The following is a 22391-nucleotide window of genomic DNA, read 5'->3' as shown; positions in this document are numbered from 1 at the left end:
CAGCAATTGGAAACACAGGAGACATAAATGAGCAGGCTACCAGAGGGAATTATTAGAGAGGCTTCTTGAAGTCATCAACTTGCAAAGCAGAGACTTGCCTTTGTGTCACTGAATAATACAGACTTGGTCATACCAGTAGCCTCTGTAGTATCACCTTTAGAAGCATCCAGTTTTCTTTCTTTTCATAGACCATAAAACGTTTGATCTTGTCAGGCTTTCTGGATACCCCAGCAAAGTTTGGTGGGTCATTGCTACCATGAACTATCTTCCCTGATCTGGAATGAGAGTTTTCTCTTTGTATCTCACCTTTCATTTTGGGCCCCAGTGAGCCCACAAGAGGGCTTCTCTTCATTATGTGCCCCTATATTCGCTCTACATGGAGCACCATCTTGAAACTTTAATTGCTAAACATATGAATTGGAGGCAAATCTAGGAGGGAGGAGGGAATACCATAGAATCTCTTACTACTTATAAAAGTACTATGTAACTGTTAACAAAAAAAAGTGTGCTGATAAGGTCATTTCACATACCTATGTCAGTGATAAGCACTCCTCTTTGGGAGACAAGTCATTAGATGTTTTCGCTGTTTATCTAAATATCCATTGTATCCTATGCGAAAGAGTAGTCTTCTCTTTCCTTTGGTAATGTGTTCATAAATTTATTTAGCAATTTGTTGAGTAGCCATTTTGTACAAAGCAACTTTGGAGTGGCAACAGATAAGTATTTCTGCTTTTAAGCAGCTTGCCAGATACCCTGACACAAAGAATTTCTTAATCCTCCATGTGAACCATGCATTCTCAAAGGGGGTGAAATTGTGTAAACAGATATGCAGCATATCTGTGGCATTAAAATTTCATGGGGGTGCAATTAAGAAAAAAATAAGAAGTCTCCTGAGGTGGGCCCTAATGAATTTTAAAAAAAGGTTAAGAAACATCTGTGTAGACTAAGTAAGGGCCACATAAAGCTGAGCTTGAAATCTGAAACCTTGTAGCCTCACCACCAATAATAAAGTTGTGAGATTTCTTTCTTATCTTCTTGGGGGTGACCACATGAATAGCCTCAGTCTTCTTCGATGTGAAAGCTGCCAGATATTTAAAGACAATATAAGAAAATATGACACCTTTTTACTGTGGCATGGTTTAAAATTTCAGCATCCTGATCAATCTCTTGTCATCTGTTGACAAAGTGACATTTAATCAAGTGCCCAATGATTGATACACAATATGAGTTCTCTCTGTTCTGCACTATGAGGGAGAGGAAGGTAAACATTGAACTGGGCTTCAAAGTTTTAGCTGAAGGAAAGACAGGAAAAAAAATTCCAGATTTGGAATATGTGTGTGTGACTGTGGAGAAGAATTAAGTATATTCATGGCATTAATCAGGTGCTTAATCAATATTTGTTGAATGTATGTTTCTTGCATAAGGGTAGATAGCGTATAGTGGCTATAAGTCTGCAAGTTGCCTGAGAAAAGGTTTCAATCAGTCTGAAAAACACTCGTGTTTTGGAGACAATCTTCCTCTTGTCCTTACATAATACTTTCATATTTGATAGCTCTAGTCTAAGTTATTTCTTACATGATTATGTGCTACTTACAGAGAAGAATTTAATTTGTCCCTGTAGGATTCCCTAATGTTAAAAGATCTTTCTTCTTCAGATTGTCAAATGGGATCAAACTGCTTTAGATTTCACTTTTATGCAGTGGGAGAGCCAGTGGGCTAGTGCTTAGAATTCTTCTTGAGTAGTAGTTCCAACTGCAAGGGCAAGTGGGCTCCTGCAGGCCACTGGCAATACTGAAACTGTGCAGGAAAGACACTGGCAGGTCAATCCCTGTGGAGATGTGGCTTGGGACCTTAATGACCATGATATCCAAAGGCCTTAAACCAGCATTGGAGGAAAAGATAAATACTAATTGGTATTTAGGCTTTGCTGTCTTGGAGCTCAGCCCCTGGAGCAGCCACATGAAGAGGCAAAGCTCCTGGTGTACCTTGGAAATATTGCCAGCAGCATTTTCCATATCTATTCAGCTATTCAATTGCAGAGACCCTGTGTGCGTGTTTTTTAAGTGGGGAGAGAACTAGGTCCTCACACCACAGCTCTGACTATGCATGAATTGACCTTCTCATCTTTATCCCTATGTTTGTCCTTCCTTCACACATCCTTTTTTCTCACTAACCGCTGACATCCAGGGCACAGTCCATACTAGTTCTTCTCTCTTGCTTAAACCTATTTGAGATCTTAGATTAGGGATTCCAACTATATACAGTCTTGTTTTCATTTCAGTTCAAGTGCAGCCTAATCTAAAGGCATTTCTTTGCCATAGGCAAGTCTTTCAGGGTCTTAAGAGCACAGATTGATTCACCTGCTTCTTTGCCTTAGTTTCTTCTAGCAGTAGTTGGCTAATTCTCTAACCTGATGCTAAGGAAGGCAAGAGCTATAAATATGGATGTGATACATTAGTTACTCTTGGGAAGGTCTTCATTTGCTTGGTTGCTAATGGTTGAAATACCCTTAGCCAGGGGAAAATTCTTCTATTATGTAGTTATAGACAAGACTTAAATAACAAACCTTCCAAGAGTGACAACACATTCACCTAATACACAAAGAAGTAGAAAAGACTTCTACCTAATTCTTTCTCAAGCGCAGTTTTAATAGTGGACTGAGTGCCACAAAAGAGTGTATATGTGTATGGGCTGGAGTGGGGGAGTGGGTATGTAAGATGGGAGAATCAGTCTGGCATTGCCAAATTTGGCCTGTTGAATAGATTGACTTGTGGCTGTATCTCAAGGCTATGGCACCATATACTTGATAAGAACAGGGCCCTGACTTTATAAAATCTCAGGAAGTCAGCTATAACAACCCAAGTCTCAAACAGCCCTGTACATAACAGTGTATTATTTTATTTCATCTTCACAATAGCCCTCAAAGTAAGCACCAATGTTATTCTCTTTTACAAAGAAACCAAGAGGTGTCAACATTAACTTAAGATAACACGACTAGTAGGTAGAAGAGCCAGGCGTCAAACCAAGTCTCTCTGATTCTACACCCTGCTTGTAACTGCTTCTCCTTACTGCCTCTCTGTCTGAAAGTATTATTCTGCATATCTTTCCTAGTTTATCTTTCTAAGGATGGTATATTTTTCTTCTTTTGAGGAAGATGTAAATAGAAATAGTGGTCTTGTTATATGACTTTCAAAGCTAGATCATAAGAGGCCTTTAACTTATGCATCATTATCTTGGGATGCTTGCTCTTGGAACCCACCCACCTTATCAAGGAGAAGCCCAAACAGACCTTAGAGAAGTCTTACATGGGTCAGGAAGCCGGGGCTCCTCACCCACATGGCAGACATGCAAGTGAGTTGCTATCAAAATGAATCCTTCAGCACCCAGGTGATGCAACCCAGTGAAGATCACAGGAAGAGCAAATTGTCTCCACTGAGCCAAGGCCTAATTGCCAAATAATTAGTATGGTGAGAAATTGTTTAAAGCACTCTAAAACAGAGAGTTACATTTGAAAATCTGATAAAACTGATTATCACATCCACAGAAACAAGTTGTCTCCTTTCCCAAGTTTGGTGATTAGCACAGTGCTTTGGCCCAAGACATCATGGCAGCCATTGGAGGAATCGGGATAACAAAGTATTTTGTAGCCACCAATGACCCCTTTCCCTTTCCCCTGGCCTCCCACATGCCGTACAGTAGGGAGGTCTTTACAGGTAGTTTAGGTTATTTTACTCCTCATTCTATCCATATACCTGTCACCTGTCCTTCTCCCCATTGTTTGGTAGTCCAACTTCTTGGAAGGATCTTTTTAACTATAGTTTTGTAACTCTGGCTCCAAAAAATGTTAACAAAGAAGTAAATAGATATTTTCTGCCGAGCGCAGTGGCTCACACCTGTAATCCCAGCACTCTGGGAGGCCGAGGCGGGTGGATCACGAGGTCAAGAGATCGAGACCATCCTGGTCAACATAGTGAAACCCCGTCTCTACTAAAAATACAAAAAAATTAGCTGGGCATGGTGGCGCGTGCCTGTAATCCCAGCTACTCAGGAGGCTGAGGCAGGAGAATTGCCTGAACCCAGGAGGCGGAGGTTGCGGTGAGCCGAGATTGCGCCATTGCACTCCAGCCTGGGTAACAAGAACGAAACTCCATCTCAAAAAAAAAAGAGAGATTTTCCTAAACTTATTACTAAAGGGTTTTCAAAAATGTCAGCAACATGGCAGAGTGAGCTTTTGTTGATGGGCTGTGTTTCCATGAAAAAGATAGAAATCATAGATTAAAATTTTAAAAATTTTAAAAAATATGTAACCAAGTATAAACAAAAGAAGTAAAATGTTCAGGCATCAGAAATGAAGAGAGATCCTACATTCAGAATGATGTACAGAAATTACTAGCTTTAGATACAGACACGAGGAGCTGGGCTTGGGCTTTGAACTCCCCAGAGGGACAGATATGCAACTGAGACTGGAATTCCTTTTCCATGCATAGCTCAAACCATACAAAAAGGACTAGAAAAACTCTGCTTTCTTGGAGAAAATGGCAAGGAAGCTTGCTTGATGGATATGGCCTTGGGTTGTGGAGTATTGAGAAAAGAAATAGAAATTAGAAATAAGTCAGCACTATTTGTGAATGTGGGTCTAAATTTATGCTCATGTTTACTGCAGAAAGGCCAAGCAAAGAAATTAACAATAAAACTGGACTTTGCAAAACTCAACATGAAACTACACTGTCATGGTTAATTCTACAGTGTAGGTCAAACAATTCTTGCTGAAAATAAGCTTCCAGTAAAAATTTACAAGCCAGTGGAGGAAGCCAGTTACCATGGAAAAATGGATAGAGAGAGAAAAAGAGAGTAAAATGCAGCACCGTGGACTGGAGATAAGGAAATGAAGACATTGTAAACTAAATCTGTAAGACAAAGTATATAAAGTATAAAATAAATCTAAACATTTTATATATTTGCATATATATAAACTGAGTAAATAAAAAGACTGTAACAGAATAAATAATAGAATTTCTTAAGAAAGTAGATAAATTTTTAAAAAATAAAATCTAGAAATGAAATAATAGTCATTGAAAAGCTCATTAGCTGAGTGATATATTAAAAAGATGAGGAGAAAATTAGAAGAATTCAATTAGAAAACATAGTGAATTCTAGGGTGACTCTAATGAAAGCACCTTTAATATGACAAGGATGAAGAGGGAAAATACAAACAGTTTATGAACGTAGGAGACGTAGAGGATAGAATAAGATCTTCTAACTGATGTCTAGTATGAGTTTCAGAGGAGAGAATAGAGGCCAAAGCTATAATGACTCAGAATTTTTTCAAATTGATTAAAGGTATATATTTTTAGCTTTATGAAACTGCTAATTCCAAGCAGGCTAAATACAAATAGCCACACCTAAGCACATAGTGATAAAACCGTTGAATGTCAGATAAAATATTAAAAGTAATCAGAGATAAAAAGGCAAATTACATATTTAGGGATTAGTATTAGATGTTAGAGTGCTTATAAGTAATGATAGATCCCAAGAGATGATAGAATCTTCAAAGAGTTGAATTAAAATGACCCTTAGCCTGTAATTGTATACCATGTTATATTATTATTCAAAAGTGAGAACTAAGTACAGATATTTTCAGATAGGGCAAGACTAAAACATTTTTACTGCTCAGGGATTTTAGCTGAAAGAACTAATATGTTAGATGTTTTATTAATAAGGATATTGAACCCAAAAGCAGAGAATGGGACTCAAGAAACAATGCTAAAAAGAAAATATGCCAAATGGGTTGATAAATTTAAATAAACATTGTTTTAAAAAATGGAAAAAAACTCTTAGAGTTATCCAGAGAAACAGAACCAATAAGAGGGAGAGGGGTGTGTGTGTGTGTGCGTGTGCATGTGTGTAATTGTTTTTTACAGTTATAGATGCTGATAAGCTTCAAGAGTTTCAGTTGGCAATCTGGAGACCCAAGACAGCTGATAGTGTTGTCCCAGTCCCAGGTAAAGGGCTGAGAACTAGAAGAGCCACTCGTTGTAATTCCATATGTTAGGCCAGTGGGCTTGAGACCCACGAAGAGCCAGTGTTTCAGTTAGAGTTCACAGACAGGAAACAAACTAATGTTTCAGCTCAAAGGCAGAAAGAATTCTCCCTTACTCAGTCTTTTTGTTCTATTTGGCCCTTCAGTGGATTGCATGAGGTCCACCCACATTAGGGAAGACAATTTGTTTTACCCAGTTTGCATTCATATTTTAATATCATCCAGAAATACCGTCACAGACACACCCAAAATAATGTTTGGGCTAGGTGCAGTCACACATACCTGTAATGTCAACACTTTGGGAAGGCGAGGCATGTGGATTACTTGAGCCCAAGAGTTCAAGGCCACATGGAAAAACCCTGTCTCTACAAAAAAATACAAAAATTAGCTGGGTCTAGTGGCATGCACTTTTGTAGTCCCAGCTACCAGAGAGACTGAGATGGGAGGATATATTGAGCCCAGGAGGTTGAGGCTACAGTGAGTTGAGATCATAACACTGCACTCCGCCCTGGGCAACAGAGCAAGACCCTTCCAAAAAAAGAATATATGACCAAATATCTGGGCACCCCATGGCCCAGTCAAGTTTGCACATAAAATTTAACATTATAGAGATTAATTGGGAAATTGTGTTACAAACAAGATTGTTGAACAAAAGTAACAGACACAGTAATATGGAGGCTGATAGTGTGTAAAAAAAAGAGCAGATAGACTTTTTAAAAATATATATAGAAATGAAGTAACAGTTATGGAGAAGCTCATTAGCTGAATATGTATTAGAGGGAGCCTTCCTGATTGGAGTGAATGTGTTTCAAGTTATTTATATGTAAAACAACAAAGATGTTACTGATAAAGATTAGATACTGATTCAGTTTAAACTTTTTTTTGAGAGAACAGCTAAAGAAGTCATTGTAGAGGCCAGACATAGTGGCTCACACTTATAATTTGGAAGGCCGAGGCAGGTAAATTGCAAGGAAGGAAGGAAGGAAGGAAGGGAAGGCGGGAGGGAGGGAGGGAGAAAGTAAGGGAGGAAGGGAAGAGGGAAGGAAAGGAGGGAGGGATCAATATAGGATGTATTGTTTTCAAGAGAATAAGAGTAAAAGGAGAATAAAGAAAACTTAATTAACTAGAAGGTAGGGAAAAAAGAGGAGAAGGACAGATTAGCAGAACGCAGAAAATAAGCGAGTAAAAGTAAGTCTGAATGTATCCGTTGTAATGAATGTAAGCAGGTTAAATTCACATTTTAAAAAAAGCATAGATTTTCAAATTTGATTTTAGAAAATCTAACAAAATACTCTTTATGAATCATTCCTAAGACATAATGACACAATAAAGTTCATAGTAAAGAAATGGGGAAATTACTACAATAAAAATTAATATTAGAAAATGAAACTAATAACAACAAAGAAATGGAACACCAGATATGTGAGGCAGATCCTATCCAAAAGAAAAGTGTTGCAGAAATATTACAGATAATTACAGATAACATTAAACTTAAGAGAATATTATTACAGATGACATTAAACTTAAGAGAAAACCTTTATTAAAGTCATGACTTTACCAAAAGACATACTTACCAAGAATTCCATGTATAACAAATGAGAGTGCAGGCACCCGATAGTGTCGTCTCCAAATACAGAAAGCAAACTCTGGCAGAATTATAAGGAGAAACTGACACCTCTGCAGTAGTAGTAGATGATTATTTAATATGTAGTTGAAAAAAAATAACAAAGATACAGAAGATTTGGATAATACAATTAAAATCTTAACCTACTAGACGTGTCTAAACCTTGCAGCTCAAAACTAGGAACTTCAATTTTTTGAAGACATATAAAACATTAACAAAAATTGATTACATATAAAAACACAAAGTAAAACAACCCATATTAGTATAAACATCATAAATTAGAAACACGAGAAATCCATGTTTTTAAATAATTTATGGATCAAAGATGAAATAATGGAAACTACAAACTATAAATAAATGACAACAAAATTCTAGCATGTAGCTAAAGCAAAATTTAGAGGAATGATTTATAGCCTTGGAAAATGTATTTTAAAATAAAAAATTGAAAATGAATTCTATAAAAATAGTTAAAGAATAATGTAGCAAACTCAAAGTGGGAACCAGGAAATAATGATGACAAAGGATAAATTAAGTGAAATTAGAAGAAAAGGGCCGGGCGCGGTGGCTCATGCCTGTAATCCCAGCACTTTGGGAGGCCGAGGCGGGTGGATCACGAGGTCAACAGATCGAGACCATCCTGGTCAACATGGTGAAACCCCGTCTCTACTAAAGATACAAAAAATTAGCTGGGCATGGTGGTGCGAGGCTGTAATCCCAGCTACTCAGGAGGCTGAGGCAGGAGAATTGCCTGAACCCAGGAGGCAGCGGTTGCGGTGAGCCGAGATTGTGCCATTGCACTCCAGCCTGGGTAACAAAAGCGAAACTCCGTCTCAAAAAAAAGAAATTGGAAGAAAAGGTACAGTAAAGAGGATCGACGAGCCAACGTTTGGTCTCATGAAAATACTGCTAAAACCAACCTCTATCAAGACTGAGAAGTTTTTTTAAAAAAAGCTTATACAAATTAATATGAGACTAAAACAAATTTATTGCAGATTCAGAAGTTAGGTCAGGGTGGTAAGTACATAGATGTTTTTTATATGAGTTCTTTAAGTTACAAATACTTCACAATGAAAAGATCATAATCTTAGGCGGTATGCCTTAGTCCAGGCATTGCCTATTCCCTGTCTGCTGTAGCATGCTTTAACAGGTACCAAGTGTCTCCTTTTCTTGTGAATCTAGCTCCAAGTGACTCATACGTTCCTGCTTTGTACACGCTTTGTAGAAAATTGTAATCCTGTCCGTTGTAATCCTAAAGTGGCAGAGGCAAACTGTGAAATCAACAGAATGAACGCCTCTAGCAAAGGTTGAGGAGAACAGGAATCCTGTCCATGTGCAGTTAAAAAAGCTAGATGCAAATTGGCCAGAGCTGGTCTAGGAACAGCTTCCATAAAAGACACAGGCTTTCTTGAGGCATCTTAGTCCTGGCTATGGCAGGGTTGTCAAATCGCATTTACTTACCTGGTTGATGTTACTATTCTCTGAGAGGGCAGTTCCTAAGCTTCAGAATATGTTTGTAGAAGTAGGTTTACACTCTCTGGCTTGATTTGAAACACCAACACACTTTCATGAAGCCTGAATGGAAATTGCTGTGTTTGGCAGATACATCCTGGGTCTGCAGCACAGGCAGTGTGACTTCCTAGAAGAACATTGTCTCTTGCTCTAAAAAAAAAAATGGTGGATTGCAAGAAAAGACTTTTTGTTGAAGTTGAAATAAATGTGGACTCAATGTATACTTTTTACTATTATTCCATTTAAAACAACTGACTTCCTCTGGCAAGTTTCCTTTCATTTGAATAGGATTTATTCAACATATTCAAACTTTTTTAAAAAAAAGTGTATTGCCTGTGATTTTTAATCCTGATAAGTATACCACTGTTCTAAAATTTATATTGTGAGGAAAATTATGTCATCAGTTTCTTTTTTCTTTTGATATTTCCCTTTTTTGGCTGAAAATAAATGAGCTACTTTTCTTATGTCCCAGAGTATTGTCCCTTTTCTTTTTTACAAAAAGAGCTTTTGTTTTATGATTCTAGCAATGAGCTTGCTTATAGTTTGGTTTGAGATCTGTAATTTTTATAGGATAGCATTATTAGTCATGGCCACTTATATATTAGTGAGCTCTTCCTCATATGGGTATGAGAATTGTCATTTACCATGACCGGGTCTATACAGTTAAGGTGCTGCTATTTTCTTGAGCCTCTGCTGGCATTATGGGCAACATAAAAGAATGTGTCTGCCATTACCATGTGGTGACTCAAGTGGCAGGCCAGAGAGAGTTTCCTCAGAGAAGGTGATGAAAGGTGTAGACACTACTTTGGACCCCTCTGACTGGCCAGGCCTTAGAATTAGGTTGGGAAAACTGAGTTTACCAGGCATGTGATTTTTAATACTATTGCTGCCATAATCTTTTCTTTTATAAGACGATGATTCCCTGCTTCCTATTCCCAATATTTGTACCAGTTATCAATGGTAATCGCTTTCCCAAATAATTGAGTCCAACCCTGTGGTCTATATTAAGTAAATGTCTAGGTCTGATTTGATTCTTACTATTATTTAAACTTAGCAAAATACTGCTGTAGCTGTTTTCCTCTAGAGACCACCCACACAAGAACACTTTATTTAGGTAGTCAGCTTAAACAATATTTTCACTTTCTACAGCTAGCGATGGGCATTGAACATGGGAAGCTATGTAACTTGCCAAGGTTGCAGAGCTAGTTGTAGAGACAGGGCTGGATAGGATAGCTGGGTGATCCTCTTTTGGAGATTCCATATGGCTTTTTCACCTGCAGTGCAAGCACATGTTCGTAAATGGCTAAGTACATAAGCGTTGCTGTAAGTGTGCAGTTATATGACTAAGGGTGGGCAGTAATTAAAATAGTTGTACTTCATTTTTTTTTTTACAGACCAATACTATTCTTAAGTGAATAAGGTATAATTTCCTTATTTATTTCCACAGTATTTACTAACATTTATCTTATGTGTCAGTGCTCTTATAGTATAGAGCTTGATAAAGAACATACTCTTAAACAAAATAAACAAGTTGGACCCCATGTTGTCTCAGAACTTGAATGATGTATATCTGTGGTCTGAATTTTATTAATTAGATAATTATTCAGTACACATTTTAGTTTGTGCTTGTGTGAACCAGACCATAGACCATTTTGCTAAATTGTGGTGAATATTTCCACTGGAGGCCTTGAAAGAATCAGTTCCTAGGCAACACCTGACTTAGCCTCAGCCTAGAGACCTGCCCATCTCCCGTGCATTAAAAGGAATTCTGGCCACTGTGGCTGCCACATGCCTAGTGAGCGGTGACGTCAAGATCTCCTACCTTGCTTTTCAAAGGATGTCACCTTCATCAGATGCTTCCCTTAGTGCCCTCTCTTCTTCTATAGCATTTCCCTGGGGTTTCAACTTAATTTGGAAGTTGAGGCATATTTTGGGTAGAAAATTTGTGTGTGTGTCTCTCTATGTATATTTTCCTTATTTAAGATTCTCTCAATTCAGGCAGTTTTACCTACTTTTCTCACTTGTGGAATGGAGATAGGATTTTATGTAGTTGATGAGAATTATTTTAGAATGGTTTAAAATTAGAAGATTCTTTTTTGGCTGAAAGTCATTTTCATTGATATCATTGAAGTCTTTGAATCTGACCTTTCTTCATATACATATGCTTAGTTATAAAATACCTACCTGCAGAAGGTAAATATTTTCTTTTCTGATATTTTTTCCCCCAAATGGGCTTTTGCTAAGCTCATTTATCTGCAAAAGAGACATCTGCTTTAGGTCTGTACTTGTTAATTTACCTTGGAAAAATTAGGTCATTGTCAAATCTGGCACTGTGGCTTATAAACTTGGCAAAATGGTCTAATTAAAAGCTTCTGTTAGATTATAGAAAAAGGAAAAAATGATTAGTGCCAGTCATATTTTTGTTTTCATGGTTTGTGTATATGTAGGTATATGTCACTTCTCGTGTTGCATTAAAAGTATGTTGACTATCTGCTAACAGTTCATCTCTTTTCTTCTACAGCCTCCAAGTCTGTTATAAATAGTATGCTCCGGGACCCTTCTCAGATTCCAGATGGAGTTCTAGCAAATCAGGTCTATCAGGTATTAATCACAGCTGTCTATTTTCAGTGGCAATGCTGTTATCTGCCTAGGAGAGTAAAGGATTTTAAACCTCATTTAATTACTGTCATCATAAACTATCACTGAGGTCAGGGTGCACCATAAATGGCAATGCAATATTTGTGAGAAGAGCATTTCACTTTTTAATAGCTTGCTTTTATAGTGAATAAAAAGCATGCAATTTTTGTTTACTGTGATTAAATCTGAACAGCCTTCTGATAGCTTTCTTTTTTGGGGAGCGGTGGGGGGAGGAAAGTAATTACTGCTTTTAGGATACTGTTTACTGTAATAGTTTTTGTAGTTGCCCCACCCCAGACCCCTTTTCTTATTTGTCTGCAGTGCATTGTGAACGACTGCTGTTATGGACCACTGGTGGACTGCATCAAGCAGTATCCTTCCCCATAAAATTTTAGGTGCACAATTGACGAGCTTAGACTCAGTGGAGATGTGTCTAGCTTTAACCTGACATAAAGTTCTGCTTCACAAAACACATTTCATACTCTTCTATTTTACATTCAATCAACTGGAGGGTCACTACAGACCATTCTTTTCTACAGCTTGAGTATCAGACCACAGGAACTTGTCAGTTCATCAGTTACATATTCCCATGCTTATTTCAAAGTGCTTGATTTTCAGTGAGTTTAAAGGTACAGAGTCATTAAGCAGGTAACGTAATGTCTTGGAATGTATTTAATCATCCCAATGAACAGTTTTAAAAAATATAACAAATTTCCATTTAAAATGAGCCAAATTTTGTTGAATTTACTCAAATAAATTTAGAGCTTGGAGTGAAAAGAGGTTGTGATTAAAATGCTTCCAGAGACATCACATTTTAAAGGCAATAGATTCTTTTTGCTTAAATGCTGATTAGAATCTGAGCTGGCATTTGGATTCCTAATAAACATTTTTTTTAGAGAAATCAAGGTAACTTTTCCTCCTGGCATAAATTTAAGGTTGTGAAAACAGATGTCCAGTCATTTTTCATTAAAGACTAAAGAGTTAATGTTTACTTTTTAAAACAGGATTGGGTGGACAGTATCTACTTCATGAAGTAGGATGTTATTAATCAATAAATTGAGTACTGTGGCAACAGAGTTTTTTTGATATTCCTCAAATAAAAGTGCTATTTAAATGGTAAATAATGAGCACTTTTTTTGAGAATAATTTCTATATGAGTCGATGAATTTCACTCCTCTTAATAATGTAAACATGTCCCTCTTGATATGGATTTTGTTAGCGTGGATGGCACTGTGACCAACTGTGACTCAGTAATTACCAGTCAGAAGACTTTTTGCTGGAAACTCCTACTAGTCAAATTTGTACATGTATGTGTTTATATTCCACCTTATTTTGCAAAGGCTTAGAGTCAGTAACATTTTTAAAAAGAAAATCATGCTTACATAAGTAAAGTTAATCTTTGAGAAACAATCTTATAACAGAGCCCTCTTACAAGAATATTCAATATTGAAGATACAGACCTTTATGTATTTTATCCTCCAAGTCTGTTTCTCCAGTCTAGCTTAAATTAGTAAAAACACAGCATTATCCCAAGCTCACCTTTTATTAAACCAAAGTGAAATTGTACTTCTGTATTCAGTATAAAATTAATGATAGTGATAGAAATTGTAGGAGTGCCGACCTCATGTTGCTACACTGATAAAGTTTAGCACATTCATATAACAACTAACACCATCTCAGAGTATCTGGGGTTGAATTACATGTTAATTTTAAAGCACATAAAATAGTTAAAAATCAATTTAAAGTTAAGGTTTTAAAAGCCTAATGTCTTTTGAAGGATTGCATATTGATTTTAAATATAACTATCTAATTATGTATGCATGGACTAAAGTATGAAGTCAACTGCTTTGTAAATGCCAGGAGGCTATTTTTCAGTAATAGTTGAGATGCTTACGGGAAACTAGATTGCTGTATGGCTGGCGAAGAAAATGGCTTGTGAGGTTATTTACAAGTTTTGCCCATGGTCACTGCCATACATCAATAATAGGTATTACTATAGACAAAGTCTAAGTGTTTTTGCTTATAGAGCATTATAAATTCCGTTTGGAGTATTTTCCATACATTTTTGCCATCATTCACTTTCCTTTTCTGGCTGTGTTATTGCCAGTAGAATTTAATGTAGTACATGATTTCAATTGATAAAGATAATGACATATGTCTATAAATTACATTCACCAAGTAGGTTATAAGTTTTGCAGTTTCATTATGTCTGTTGCCACTAAAACTACAGATTTTATAAGTTTTATTTTCTAGACTTTGCATTTTATATATGTTTTTATCAAGCAAAGAATAATTAAGAAACATATCTGTCCAAAATTTCAAATTGGTGATTGCTTTTATCATGCAAAATAAAACAGGTTGGGAAGTTTGCAGAGAAGCTGATTATGTCTTTGCATTGAAGTAGTAGCAGTCTCATATAATGTCTAAAAACACTTGCATAGATGTTTCCTAGACTCATCAGCAATAATTATTTTATTTCACACTGAATAAAAATTATTGGTTTTCCATGTGAGTAAATGTGTTGTTTGTGTGTTTTTCTGATAATTCGGTAATATTTACATTGTTTACTCTCAGTAAATTACATCATGTTGTGAGAAAGAAAGCACACATTTGGTAAATAAGATGGGTGCTAAACCTTCTTAGTGCATTATGAAAATGTTATATTTGTGTAAGTAGAATACAGAAAATTGGTAAATTGGTAAATACAGTAAATTGGTATAGTAAGACACTATAGAAAGCACAGTTAGCAAAGTATATATACAACATCATTGTGCTTTCTCTTTTTTTAAAAAAATCTACTCTATTTCTCCCTATGCAGCCATGCCTACCTACACCTTTCCCACCACAATTCATACTCACCAAGGAAAAAAATGTGAGAAATGAGCCACCTCAACTTTCCAAAGTATGACTCCAGGACACAGCTATTAGACAAAAGCATAAACTGTGAAGCAAGGAAAGATAATGATGCAGGAAGCTTCAAATGCTGTGGGTTTCATTTCTGTACCATCAGAAACCTCGGTTTCATGATTCAACATTTTAGATGTAAATAATTTACAACAATAAAAATGAGAGCACATTTATGTGGAATAGAAGTAAATAATTTAGTTCTAAAATGTGGGATGTCCCTAGTAATGAGAGACCACTGAGAGTTATTCATCAAATGTCTTCAATGGAATCTAAAAATGTGGAAATTTTGTGATTTAAAATGTGTTTCCTTTATTTTGTTTCTCATTAGAAATTTTAAAAGCACAGCTATGTGCATTGTTGGGTAGGGGACAACTGGAGGAAAAGGCAATAGTGATGACTTAGAGCTTGTTTTGCTGAAACATAAATGGTCACATCTCTTGAATTCTAAGATTTAAATGATAGTCACCGTATATGTTAAAAAAAATGCAAGATAATTCTCTAGAATTCTTTTTTTATTTTTACAAATAACATAGAAGTGTTATTTAAGTTGAACTCAGGTAGTGCATGATCAGAATCAGCTTCTCTAGTAAGCCAAGGAGTGACGTGACCAGGTTGATGTTATCAGTGAAAAGGACAGTGAAGGTAACAATCCACATAATTATTATCAATTGCTTTTGACTCATTTGAAATATTAGAGTAGGATAGCATCCTTTTCAGACTTTGTGCAATCTCATCTGTTGGGAAAATACACAAGACTTCCATGTTCCACTCATGATTTCATTATTTACCAGCCATGGTACCGTCAGCAAATTCCCCAGCCTTCCCGAACCTTACTTTCCTTAATTGTAAAAGGGTGTCTGATAGGCTGGGTGTTGTGGCTCACACCTGTAATCCCAGCACTTTGAGAGGCTAGACAGACAGGTCACTTGAGGTTGGGAGTTTGAGACCAGCCTGGCCTATGTGGTGAAACCCTGGTGTCTACTAAAAACACAAAAATTAGCCAGGCATGATGGCAGACACCTGTAATCCTAGCTACTCAGGAGGCTGAGGCCGAAGGAAGAATTGGTTGAACTCAGGAGGCAGAGGGTGCAGTGAGCCAAGATTGTGCCACTGCACTCCAGCCTGGGCAAGACCAAGACTTCAGCTCAAAAAAAAAGGGGGGGTGACTAATAATGGTATCTACTCATGTGGCTATTGTAATTTGGTATCTCAAAGTATTTAGCACAAAGACTTCATGCATGATATTTAAGAAATATTAGCTATTATCAGTTATTACATAATTTTAATACTTTTTTGAGAAGCTATATGGAGGTCATAAACAGACTTGGCAGAGATTTTGTTACCTTCTTTGCCACTCACTAACTGTAAGCCCTGTACAGGTTTCTTTCTAAGCCTCGGCTTCCTCCTCTGTAAAATAAGTATTATAATTATGAGGGTAAAATAACCTACTTAAAAGCACTTAACACAGTGCCTAACACGTAGTAAGCATTGAAAAATAGATATTCATGTTGTATATCTATTTATGTACATGTACATGTGTACACATACACAGACGAGAAGAAGACTCTTGAAATAGCCTCTATACCCACACCCTAATCCACAACTCTTTACTAAGATGTCTTTCCTGCAGATTACATATATTCTTAACAAGTCACATGTTTGTCTTGCAAGTTGCAAAAGTTCAACAGTTGATTGGAAGTGAAACAAAGAAATTTCTAAAGGTGGCCAGGCGCGGTGGCTCAAGCCTGTAATCCCAGCACTTTCGGAGGCCGAGGCGGGTGGATCACGAGGTCAAGAGATCGAGACCATCCTGGTAAACATGGTGAAACCCCATCTCTACTAAAAATACAGAAAATCAGCTGGGCACGGTGGCGCGTGCCTGTAATCCCAGCTACTCAGGAGGCGGAGGCAGGAGAATTGCCTGAACCCAGGAGGCGGAGGTTGCGGTGAGCCGAGATTGCGCCATTGCACTCCAGCCTGGGTAACAAGAGTGAAACTGTCAAAAAAAAAAGAAATTTCTAAATGTTAGCTTGTGACAAATTCACAGAAGATTTACAGAACTCTCTATGATTAGGAGTTCTTCTAGGAAAAAGACTGGCTAGTATTCTTTACTGTACCTAGTAAGTGCTTAACAAATGCATGCTAAGTTGAGTTGAGGGATTTTAATTTTTAAAAACTTTTTATAATTTTTTTAAAGAGATGGTGTCTTGCTACCTTGCCCACCTGGCCTGAAGTGATCCTTCTACCTCAGCCTCTGGAGTGGCGGGAGATACAGGCACAAGCCACCTTGCCCAACCCAAATGAAAGATTTTTAACACAGATTAAAGTACATTTAAAATGACTCTCCTTCTTTGCGAAATAAGGTACACATTCATTTACAAATCTTTGTTTTCCAAAATAAACATACAAAAATTATAAAAAGAGCAGAACACAGTGGCTCACACATGTAATCCCAGCACTTTGGGAGGCTGAGGCAAGATAATCACTTCAGCCCAGGAGTTTGAGACCAGCCAGGGCAACACAGTGAGATCCCATCTCTTAAAAAACAAAAATTAGCCAGACATGGTGGTATCCCTCTGTAGTACCTGCTACTTGGGAGGCTGAGGTGAGAGGATTACTTGAACCCAGGAGTTCAAGATTATAGTGAGCTATGATTATGCCAGTATACTCCAGCCTGGATAACAGAAAAAGACCCTGTCTCTAGAAAAAGAAAAAAAGTTTAAAAAAATTATAGAAAAATGCTATCAAATTATTTAAATAAGGGGATGTGTATATAGAGAGATTTCATTCCTCAAAGTTGTGGACTAAGGGTGAAAATGGCTGTTAAACCACCTCAATTTTTCATTTCATCTAAAAGTATAGACCTGGTATTAGCATTTTCTGCTGGTATAATTCCACCTGTGTTACCCCTTAACTGAAACTTCCCAGTGCCATTGGTCATGAGCATGAAGTCATGCTGAGAGACATGCTTCTAGAGAAAAACCTGTCCTTCCTAGGTAAGTATTATTCACATCTTCCCTAGCTTGTGTTGTCTCCATGATTGCTTAAATATATGTTTTAAAAATCTTCCACTAAAGGAAGAGTGAATGATGATTGATGCTGTGCATATTATCTTTTATTGATTTGGAACTGAGCAGGAACTCAGTTACCTAATCTCCCATATATACAGCACATGCACAGGCTTGCAATTAATATTTTATAGAATAAGTGGCTGAAAAAATGCTTTAATATCTGTTGCAGTATTACTTTTGGTATCATGAGATATTAACCATAATCTAGGCCTTATGAGAAAAAGAAACAAAAGAAATATTGTCTATGAAATGTCTTATATATTAAAAAGAACAGTTAGAGAAATTCATGTTGGGTATATTTGTCTCATATATGGAACTGAATAATACTTTTACTTGAAAGCAAAATGTTAAGCCTTTATTATTTTCATGCCAAACATTCATTGGCATCATGGATTTATTATTCTTTAAAAATCCCACATGTATTCATGCGTTTGTGTATTACAGATTGTTATTTCTTTCATCATCCCTTAAGCATTAGAAATTAAGCCTGAAAGGACTAGGCGTATAATACGAGATCGCAGAAACTATAAAGCACTCTACAATAAATTAATTTCTCTTCTCCACTTTAAATGTGGTAATTTGTAAAGGCTTCATACAAGTCATTTTATTTTTATACAGATCTGTTTTATGTAGATATTGAAGAGTCTGCACAATGTTTCTTTTAGGACATACATAAAAAATAGAACTACATTGGATTACATAAGTTTTGTTCCAAAATGGGCCAAGAATTGGCCAAGGAAAACCAAATGCAGAGAAATTTCAAGTAAGGAAGAGATGTTTAATGAAGTCCTATAAAGAATCTATTCTAAATCTTAATGTTTAATATTTTTATTAATAAACTGTAGAATAAAATTGAATGTATTATAAGATTGTTTTAGATTGAAGCTTGGAGATATCATAAATATCCTCTAGTTAGGGTTAAAGAAAGTTGATTAATTAGGAAAGTGTTCTCAAGTCACAGAACTGAATTTCAGTGTGTAGAAGCAGGAAGTTTTTTCACATGGGGACAGTTGAATTGTTCAGCCTATGGAAAGAGGGTAAATTGGAAGAAATCACCTTTTAAAAGTCTAATCACAAGGAAAATATGTAATAGTTCAGAAGCAGTTGGAATGAAAGACCTGTGATGCACTATGAGATATGTTTTGGAACCAGGTAGTTCTGGTAGTATTATGAAATATATGATCACAGTGATTACTCGATAGTGACCAATATGGCATGGCCAAGTCTATTTGTTTGTTTGTTTTAAGCCACCAACTAAGCAGCGTCATTTTCGGAGCTGCTTAGCATCACTCTCTGGGCACCATCAGCCTTTGGACAGTCAGGTCTTCAGCCCCATTTCTTTGTTTGGCCTAACTTTTGTCTGCTTCCTTCTTGAGAGCTAGCCGATCCCAGCTGGGGAAAAAAGCAAAGATAGGAGATGTGGGCTAAACTTAGTCCTAAGTCCTCAACTTACTTGAACTTGAATATGTCAGATTCGATTCACCATGGCTGACAAAAGCAATATAAAAATGTGATCCAGGGGTTATCTCTACTTGCAAACAAGCACAGAAAGGGGACTTAAAATTGAAATTCATGAGACTCATCTATTTCTCTGTGCTCTAGAATCTAGAGGTAATTATTTTATGGAAGCATACTCAAAGAGGCTATTTAATTGATCTTTAAAAATAAATGAGAGATAGGAAGTTTATGCAACCTTAGTCCTGTTTTAAAGCATTTCCTCATCAGCATACAAACAAGTTGTTAATTCTTTGTATTTTAATGTAGCACTGAATTAACATGTTTGTGACTGAAACATGAAAATTGAAGCTTTGCATGGAATATTGTAATGGGGTTGTTGTCCTTTTACCTTATAAATAAACACGCCTTTACAGAGATTAATTAGATTTAAAGTATTTTGCCAGGTAAATCTAGATAGATCATTTTAAAGCCAACTATGGAAAAAATATTGGTAAATAGCCCACTAATTGTATTGTTTGTTGTTTACATGTGTATACCTTGAATTTTGTTGCAGAGACATTGCAAACATGTTTAATTTATTTTGATCTTTTGCTAAGTAGAAGTAAAATATCCTTCTCACCCTGCCCCCATTGTTTTCTAATTTGGACTACATTCAAAAGACAAATATCCTCATTTTTTAATATTAACCCTTCTTAATTTAAGAATTATGACTGTCCCTAAAATATTTTACCCATTTTAAATTTTCCACACATTGTACTCTGTATTTATTTTATAAAATGTATATTTTATCTGATCTCTTACCAATAGAAGGGAAAAGTAAATCTCATTTTCTCTAACTCTAATTCTTTCTTAAATTGCCTTGGTTTGTAACTGCATCCTGAGCAATTGTACAGCACAAGATCTAGCCAGGCATTATAGGAAAGAAAAAAAAGACATGTTCCTATCATTGAAGATTTGAATGTACTGATATGAGTTCATCCTGTCTTTTAAACTTATCCAATTGTACTTCTACACATAAGTATATTACATTAAGACAGGTCAAAGTTGAATAAATGACTTTCATTTCTCTAAAAAATATTTTTCATGTGCATATTTATTTATTTCAAAAATAAGTTACTAAGTTGGATAATGTTTTAGAAACTAGATAAATCAGATGAAGTGTCTTCTTTCATGGGGTTATGGTCCAGTAGGGAGACAAGCTACGAATGAACACAGGTAATTTCTAGCAGTTTCAGAGAGTCCATGTAATTCTTCCCTTCATTATTTATTCATTCTTTTCAATTAACTTTTGGTGTGCTCTCTGCATGCCAGGAACTATACTAGTTAGTATGAAGTGGTTGATTATAAGTACTCTGTGCTCCGCCCCGCAATGCTCATAGCCAAGCACTGTGTGATCCAATGAGAATGCAGTTTTCTCTCTGATCCAGTGAGAATGCATCTCACCTAGTAGGTATTCATGTGATTGTCTCGATAATGAAAATAAATACTCAAGGCTGTTATGCTACTTTCATCAAACCTTTCAAAGACAGTTACAAATTATAGCAATATCAGTCACTACCCTCTACAAATGAAGAAAATGGTGCTGCCTTATGAACTGCTTTCTCCTGAAATAGTGATGGAATTTTACCTAATCATTTGTTCTTTCTCACTGGGATCTTCCTGTCGTAGTCTATTTCTAGGATGGCTGGTTGGGCTCATAGGGTTGGCTCTCTTGCCAGTAGCAAACTACTCTTTTAAGTACTTGCTGTGGACAGACACCAGTAAGAATTTTAAAGAAACTTTCTCTTTTAAGTTGATGAAAACATGGAGCCTTCTGGGAAAGTTGAAGGTAAGTTTTTATACATGTCCGTAGTTCTTTCCAAGGATAAGTAATTTAGAATTAATATTTCTTGGCCGTATCTCAGCACTTTGGGAGGCTGAGGCAGGAGGATCACATGAGGCCAGGATTCAAGAACAGCCTGAGCACCACAGGGAGATCTTGTCTCTACAAAGAATGTTTCAAAAAATTAACCAGTGTGGTGGCAGGCACCTGTTCCCAGCTACTTGGGAGGCCAAAGTGGGAGGATTACTTAAGCCCAGGAGTTCAAGATTATGGTGTACTGTGGTCATTCCACTGCACTCCAGCTTGGGTGACAGAATGAGACCCTGTCGCTAACTTAGATAGATGGTAGGTAGGTAGGTAGGTAGGTAGGTAGATAGATAGATAGATAGATAGATAGATAGATAGATAGATAGATAGATAATTCAGCATTTAAAATCTCAAAAGAGATGAAGAACTTGCTGCCCACTCTTAGGCTTGGCTGCACAAAAAAAACTCTTCAACTTTAAATTGAACAATAAGCATTGTTATCATCCCATTAGCTCTGCTAAGGGTTTGCTCCATGTCTAATATTGACAAAACAGAAAATGTATTTTATCTACTGGTAGAGATGTGTTCACTTGTATCTCTCTCGAGTGATTAATGAGACCATATTTTGCTATATTACACCCTCTCTTTTTTGTTTCGTTTGGTTTCAGTTTTGGTTTGGTTCTGTTTTGTTGTTTTTAAGAGCTTTGGACAAAAAGGCAGGAAAGGAAAAGAAAATAGTGACAATGCGAAGACAACAAGACAGTTTGCCCTGTTAGGTGAAATATGAAAGCGTTCATACCAAATACTGCAGCTAAACCATCCATCTTTTATGGGTTGGCGTATCTCCAGGATGGAGGGACTTTCATTAGTGACTGCCACAGCCACCGTCTGGTACAAATTCTTGTTAAGTTTGGCCTAATAAGGATGGCTCTGGAGATATTTCATTCTTTCCAGTGAGTGTTTCCCTGTTAGTAGACACTAACAATTATTTTGAGTGACACCTGAGAGACATTTGTTGTGTCCCTGCCTCACCCTCACCCCCATGTCTGGACAAACTAGCAAATTTTACAGGGATGCTTGTGTAGCATTCATGTATGACTGTGGGACTCTGAGAGAGTATAATCTGTAAAGCCAAATAGACTTAGTAAATGATGTCCCTTGCTGTAAGAAATTAGGATCTTTGTTTCTAAGAGTTCATCTGCCCCTGCTGCTTTATTCTTCACCTGAAGCAACAATACTCTGCTGGGTAGGTGATTATGATGTGACGAACAGGGGATTATAACTTCAGGTGAAGGA

General features: G+C 36.7%; 1 protein-coding gene across 9 annotated transcripts in view; it reads left to right on the top strand.

Annotated features, from left to right (window-relative positions):
• The window catches only part of CDIN1 (CDAN1 interacting nuclease 1), a 307237-nt gene that overhangs the window by 100441 nt on the left and 184405 nt on the right, over positions 1-22391 (top strand). For all 9 annotated transcript variants that reach the window (XM_009005593.5, XM_078334406.1, XM_035259897.3 and 6 more), the window contains 3 exons: positions 11695-11774; positions 12132-12181; positions 17646-17713. In XM_009005593.5, coding sequence (XP_009003841.1) covers positions 11695-11774; positions 12132-12181; positions 17646-17713 — 198 coding nt within the window. The remainder of the gene's footprint in view (positions 1-11694; positions 11775-12131; positions 12182-17645; positions 17714-22391) is intronic.

This window comes from Callithrix jacchus, chromosome 8 (genome assembly GCF_049354715.1).
Source record: "Callithrix jacchus isolate 240 chromosome 8, calJac240_pri, whole genome shotgun sequence".
NCBI classification, from domain to species: domain Eukaryota; kingdom Metazoa; phylum Chordata; class Mammalia; order Primates; family Cebidae; genus Callithrix; species Callithrix jacchus.
The sequence above is the reverse complement of the archived record's forward strand: the minus strand, read 5'-3'. Positions and strand labels throughout refer to the sequence as shown.